This window comes from Scleropages formosus, chromosome 11 (genome assembly GCF_900964775.1).
Source record: "Scleropages formosus chromosome 11, fSclFor1.1, whole genome shotgun sequence".
NCBI classification, from domain to species: domain Eukaryota; kingdom Metazoa; phylum Chordata; class Actinopteri; order Osteoglossiformes; family Osteoglossidae; genus Scleropages; species Scleropages formosus.
The window spans coordinates 26,371,943-26,378,734 of record NC_041816.1 but is presented as its reverse complement, the minus strand read 5'-3'; the positions used below and the strand labels follow the sequence as shown (position 1 = coordinate 26,378,734).

General features: G+C 42.8%; 1 protein-coding gene and 1 long non-coding RNA gene across 2 annotated transcripts; both read right to left on the bottom strand.

Moving 5' to 3' along the window:
* Positions 1-2,230: 2,230 nt before the first annotated feature.
* LOC114911902 (macrophage mannose receptor 1-like) lies at positions 2,231-4,224 on the bottom strand. The gene is made up of 3 exons (XM_029256389.1): positions 3,873-4,224; positions 3,182-3,535; positions 2,231-2,517 (listed from the first exon to the last, which is right to left on the bottom strand). Exons 1-3 carry the CDS (start codon positions 4,222-4,224, stop codon positions 2,231-2,233), a joined length of 993 nt encoding a protein of 330 aa, XP_029112222.1.
* Positions 4,225-4,258: 34 nt separating this feature from the next.
* Positions 4,259-5,822, bottom strand: LOC114911857 (uncharacterized). Its single transcript, XR_003797989.1, has 3 exons — positions 5,742-5,822; positions 4,504-4,557; positions 4,259-4,274 (listed from the first exon to the last, which is right to left on the bottom strand). It is a non-coding gene; the product is annotated as an uncharacterized LOC114911857 (long non-coding RNA).
* Between the last annotated feature and the right edge of the window lie 970 nt (positions 5,823-6,792).

Here is a 6,792-nt window from a genome sequence, read left to right as displayed (position 1 = left end):
ATGTTCCTGTACACTATGCCAGCCACTTGGTTATGGCTTTCCATGTATGCCTTGCCTGCTAGCATCTTACACCCTGCTGTTATGTGCTGGATTGCCTCAGGGGCATCTTTGCACAGCCCGCACTAGGGGTCCTGCCTGGTGTGGTAGACCCCGGCCTCTATTGATCTTGTACTTAGAGCTTGTTCCTGTGCTGCTATGATTAGTGCCTCTGTGCTGTCTTTCAGTCCAGCTTTGTCCAGCCACTGGTATGATTTTTCAATATCAGCCACTTCTTCAATCTGCTGGTGGTACATACCGTGTAGGGGTTTGTCCATCCATGATGGTTCCTGTTCTTCCTTGCCCTCCTTCTCGGGTTTCTGCTGCCTGAGGTATTCACTAAGTATCTCATCAGTCAGGGCCATCTTCCTGATGTAGTCAAGGATCTTTGTTGTTTCATCCTGGATAGTAGCTCTGACGCTCACTAGTCCTCGGCCTCCTTTTTTCCGCTTAGTGTACAGCCTCAGGGTGCTGGATTTGGGGTGAAACCCTCCATGCATTGTCAGGAGCTTCCTTGTCTTGATGTCAGTGGCTTCTATCTCCTCTTTTGGCCAGCTTATTATGCCAGCGGGGTATCTGATGACCGGCAGGGCGTAGGTGTTGATAGCTCGGACCTTGTTTTTCCCATTCAGCTGACTTCTCAGGACTTGCCGTACTCTCTGCAGGTATTTGGCAGTTGCTGCTTTCTTTGCGGCCTCTTCATGATTCCCATACGCCTGCGGGATTCCAAGGTACTTGTAGCTATCCTCAAAATCTGCTATATTGCCTTCTGGAAGTACAATCCCCTCAGTTCTGACTACCTTCCCTCTCTTTGTTACCATCCGACTACACTTATCCAATCCGAATGACATTCCGATGTCATTGCTGTAGATCCTGGTGGTGTGGATCAGGGAATCGATGTCTTGTTCACTCTTGGCATACAGCTTGATGTCATCCGTATAGAGGAGGTGACTGATGTTTACTCCATTCCGTAGTCGGTATCCGTAGCCAGTCTTGGTGATGATCTGGTTGAGGGGGTTCAGGCCTATGCAGAACAGCAGTGGGGTCAATGCATATCCTTGGTAGATACCGCACTTGATGGTGACTTGCGCAATTTGCTTGGAGTTGGCCTCTAGGGTTGTTTTCCACTGCCCCATTGAGCTCCTGATGAAGGCTCTTAGTGTCCTGTTGATCTTGTATAGTTCTAAGCATTCCAGGATCCATGAGTGAGGCATCGAGTCATAGGCTTTCTTGTAGTCAATCCAGGCGGTGCACAGGTTGGTCTGTCTGGTCTTGCAGTCTCGAGTGACTGTTCTGTCTACCAGTAGCTGGTGTTTTGCTCCTCTGGTGTTTCTACCAATTCCTTTCTTGGCCCCGCTCATGTATTGAGCCATATGCCTGTTCATCTTAGCCGCTATGATACCTGAGAGCAGCTTCCATGTTGTGCAGAGGCAGGTTATCGGGCGATAGTTGGATGGGACTGCTCCTTTCTGGGGGTCCAGCCTTCTGTTAACCATTCAGGGTGGGTCCCATCCATTAGCAGCTGGTTCATTTGCATTGCCAGGCACTCATGGAGTGCAGTTAGCTTCTTTACCCAGAAGGCATGGATCATGTCAGGGCCTGGTGCTGCCCAGTTCTTCATACTTGAGACTCTTTCTTGGATGTCTACCACTGTGATGGTTACTGGATCCTGTTCAGGGAGGTTGCTGTGGTCTGCTTTTAGATCCACTAGCCACTGGGCTTTGTTGTTATATGATGCCTCCTTCTTCCAGATGTTTTCCAAGTGTCCTTCTTAGCCATGATCTTATCTCTTAGGTCAGCTGCTCTTGCATTCAGCCTAGAAGGGCTCATTGTTCTTGGGGCTTGGTACCCAATCTTGGAGTGTGGGGATGATGATATCTCCCCCCTGACCTGTCATCCTGGCTCCCCCTTGCCATAACATTTGTGTTGTACCTCATCAATCTCTAGTTATGATAGCAACTGTTTCTTGTGGATGTTGTAACACTGAGCTACTAGTTGTTTAGGCATTAGTCTTGATGTTGGGTTTCAAAGTATCCATAGATCCCACATCCTCTTCATGTAACCCCTTTCACTGGGGTTACTTGTGTAGTAGCATTCCAACAGTTCCCTATTCTCATCTCTTGTCCATGCATGCCTTGTTCTAGTTCCAGTAACCCACTTATCATCAGTTGGTGATGACCTACTGATGTCCTCCTCAGGACTGTACAGCCCCAGTGTTCCCACAGTGTCCAGCTCCACTCCTGTTCCCCGGAACCCAGTTCTGGTAGCAGGCCACACCTCCAGTGACCCAGAACCAGAGTTTCAATCTGCAGGAGAAGCACAGACCGATCCATACATGGGAACTGGTGGCACTTCTAACCTTCTTCTCCACCCAGCTCTGGATCTCCTTACTGTGGACAGACACCAGGTCCACATAGTTCTCTCTGCAGTAGTTCAGAGCTTCATTCCAGGTCTTATTCTCCTGGACCAGGATGAGCGGAGCTGGAGGGGAACACAGAAGGTCACTGTGCTGTCTCCTTGCGATTAGTAGTCTCTTGTTTCCTCAGTTTTATGTTCCGGTCCCGAGTGCCCGTCCTGTCTACTCCTGCCGCTTGTGCTCCAGTCCCGGTCCAGCGTTCCAGTCCGGTATTTCGTCACGCCTCTGGGTCCAAGTCGCACAGCCGCAGATCGGCGCTTCGCTGTTCGTCTTATGCGAAGGCTGTGTGTTTGCTTGTTTCAAGGCTTACACACACAGTGCACTTCTAGTATCACTCTGCACGTGGGTTCCTTTTACTTTTCGTCCATTTTCGGACGTAACAGCAACGCGCGTCTTTGTCGGACTCCCGTCCGGATGCTACAGCCATTAACGCAGCATTTCGTTCTTACTTTGGCATAATTAATTGTCAAAATGCCCAGGAAGGGTGCGCTCCTAACTGGCACTGGACCCCCAGATTTTTTTTTTTTGTTTGCTAATGTTAGCTTCATCTGTGTGTTTGTGTGTGTGTTTTTTTCTTTTTTAAAATTTTTATTTGTATAATTGAACTAGTATGTTTTGAGGGTGTCATACAAAATAAATTCAAATTAACTAGGCTATAAAAATGTTCTTAGAACCACTATGAACAGATAATTGTCTCAGAGATTGTTCTGCAGATCAAACTCAACTCACCGTCATCATAACACAGGAACGGGTGATTTTCACCACACTGTCGATCATCCCATGTTCCACTGTGCGTCGGTGTGATCGAGGCTACAGTACACTTCTCATTCCCATCATAACTATCAGGTTTTCCTGGTGCCCAGTAGCGGAATGAGGAGTTTCTCTGGTCTGACCACTGCCAGTAGTCTCTGTACAGACCGATCCACACCCATCCAGTTGTAAACATGTTGTGTATGAGATCATTCTCAGTCTGGTTCCTCACACTGACCAGGTCTGTATAATTCTCTCTGCAGTATCTCTGAGCATCTTTCCATGTCTTTGCATCATTAATCTGGATGTATCTCTGGTCACCTTCACCACTCTCTGTAAAGATACAGTTGGATTAAGAGGATATGTTTTAAAACCGTATTTAAGTAGATTTCTCTCCTTTCAGCAGAAAAATGTGAGAAAAAGAGGCTTTAAACATGGATTACTGAGTTCATTGTATGTCAAATGTAGTGTTACCTTTCTTTTTTAAAAGTATTCATTTTTTTTTTTGTAATTAAAAATGGCCATAAATGCTCACCATTAGAGCAAAGAAATAAAAATTTCTTATAGCAGGACCTATCATTCCATTTTCATGATGTAAACATCTGTACACAGCTGTTAGCGATGCTCCAATATGTTAACTTTTTTACCCAATAAATTTCCCAGTACTCACCATCATAACAAATAAAGGATCCTGTAGGACATTTATATTCACAAGGGAGATCATTCCATTTTCCGTTGTCTCTCATCTCCACACAGTTCTCATTCCCACCATAATTGTCAGGTTGACTGCTGTCCCAGTTTGAGAACCCAGTCTGTCCATCACTGTAGAGACGTCTCTCTTCCAGGGACCACTGCCAGTTCCACGAGTTTCCCTTCTCCAGTCCTATCCAGGCTGGTCCAGTATAACCAGTGAGGTTTACGCTGTTAATCACTCTGTTCATTTCCTCTGGGTTGTCAATGGTAACCAGGTCAGTGTACTTCTCTCTGCAGTAACTCCGTGCTTCAGTCCAGTTCTTACTCATGTTCACAAAGTAATATTGATGAGTGAAACATGAGGACAGTGTACAGAGTCCTGTATTGTACAGACACATGTTGATTAGTTAATGTAATATTCAGATTGCAATAATCGATATGGATTTAAACCACACACACTGACACACACATACTTTCCACACTCAGACACATGTTTGTTTTACTCTCATTATGAGGATTTCACACAACAATTTGAGCAACTTGATGGACCTGGGAGACACCGCAGTTCGGTACATTTATACCGTAGTACAAACAGTGGAGACACTGACCTGAGAGCAGCAGGAGGAGAAACACTCGACACTCCATACCTGTGTTCTGTCAGCCTGCAGGGAACACACACAATTTAGACTTATGGGTTTTGTGGCAATGATACTGTCCGGTGCACACGAGACACATGTAGGCAATAACACAGTGTTGTTATTATTATTATTATTATTATTATTACTACTACTACATTTATTTATTTAGCAGATGGTTTTATCTAAAGTGATGTACATCATAATAATAGTAATAATAATAATAATAATAATAATAATAATAATAAAAATAAATAGTAGTATAAGTGAATCATACATACTTATAATATATTAAATGCATTTTAATCATATTAATGTGTAATATAATATTTATATTATATATAAACATTAATATAAATAATTAACAGTAATGCATATATTAATAATTTATTGGGGTGCTGTACGACAGACTGGCATCCCATCCAGGGTGCATCCCCTCCCCCCAAGCCTTGCGCCCTTTGCTGCGTGGTTAGGCTCCGGTCCGACCCTGCTTGGGATAAGTGGTTTCAGACAGTGTGTGTGTGCTTGTGTGTGTGCAATAATAATAAGAATCATTTTTATTTACTAAATTCATTATTTTATATTGCTTAAATAAATTATTTTAATTTATATTATTATTTAATTTTTTTGTTTAGTTTTTATTTCTATTTTTTGTTTTATTTATTAAAGTTCCACACTGCCTTTTCACAAAAAGCTGAGTTCTATGCATCACTCAGACAAACGTTTTGTTGAAAACAGTTCTAGTTAATTTTTTTTCAGAACTTAAAATGATTTTTGTTATGTGTCATAATTTTGTTATAATTATTTGTTCAGTTGTTATTTATTTATATTGCATTTAACTTTTCACTTTTTATTACACTCTCATCTTTCAAAATCCATGGAAGCTATGCAATGTTAAATTGTTCTTTTACTGAAAATATGACTTCACCCGCTGGAGAACATAGATTTTTATGCATTTAATACATATTGATTGCTAGTAAGGGGGTGTGGTGGCGCAGTCCTGCTCTCCGGTGGGTCTGGGGTTCGAGTCCCGCTTGGGGTGCCTTGCGACGGACTGGCGTCCCGTCCTGGGTGTGTTCCCTCCCCCTCCAGCCTTACGCCCTGAGTTGCCGGGTTAGGCTCCGGTTCCCTGCGACCCTGTATGGGACTAGTGGTTCTGAAAATGTGTGTGTGTAATTGTTAGTACAGTATAGGACTTAAACAAGCCTTACCTGTGAAGAGTGATTTTTTCCAGATGAATCAGGTAAATGTCCTTTCTCTTCTCACTTTTTCTTCTCCTACTTCTCCTCTACACTCTCTTATGGATATTATGAGCTTTGAATTCTCTGTTCTGTTTCTTTGCTCTATGTTCACATCACTATCTGTATTTTAATCACATATGCAAACTATTGTTTTCATTAACACCAGAGAAACACAATGGACAACATTATTTCTGTTTTTTGAAGGCTGAGGGCATTCATTAGTTAATAACACAACAGGAGAGTCAAGCTCCTGGTGGAGAGAATTAGCAGGAATATTTCTTGCTGTTTAAAGAAGCACAGGAAAGAAGGACGGGTAGGAAAAACATTAACTTGCCGCAGGGAAAATGAACTACTATGAAAGAAATGATTATAATAATAATTAGTATTTTCTTTATAAAATATCCAAGGTCTGATACCAAGTCACCTTGACCTTTGTTTGAGTATTTATCATTAAACTTTTAATTAACGCTACACCCCAGTCAGACCCCTTCGCTTGTCTACTACAAGCAGTTCAGAAAGTGTGCGTGCGCGCTTTTGGGGAAACAACAAAAACAGAGAAATTTACTAGATTTTAAAATTCAGCCTCTGGCATTTAAAATAAAGCATTTAATTAAGGCAGAATTCATTTCCATGATGTGCAAGTTAAAATAAATATAACAAAACCGAAGATCGATACGCAACAGGAAGGGAGGTCAGAACTGAGAACTTGCAGACACACTTTACTCCAGCAGTTGCCAACGGAACAGGGAGTGAAATAGGAAACAAAGAGATGATCATGATAGATGGTGTGATGCAATTTTATATATTATAGCTGGTAGGACATCAGCAGAGAAGTGGGTCCAAAAGTTTAAAGAGCCTCCTTGAATGGTGTGAAGGATTCAGTAGTACTGAGGGGTAGGGGGAGTTCAATCCACCTGATGAGGGCCGAAACTGAGATCTCACCCACTTTCGATTTTGGATGCGTTGAGAGTGAGACCATCAAGGGACCAGATGTGGAGGAGTACTGTGATCTTGTCACAGT

Bases quoted from the DNA above. Each gene is read 5' to 3' on its own strand.
- LOC114911902 (XM_029256389.1), bottom strand. From the start codon at position 4,224: ATGAGTAAGAACTGGACTGAAGCACGGAGTTACTGCAGAGAGAAGTAC. The intron at 3,536-3,872 runs GTGAGTACTGGG...GTATCTTTACAG, and splicing joins ATCCTTTATTTGTTATGATG to AGAGTGGTGAAGGTGACCAG. The intron at 2,518-3,181 runs GTGAGTTGAGTT...GTTCCCCTCCAG, and splicing joins GTTCCTGTGTTATGATGACG to CTCCGCTCATCCTGGTCCAG.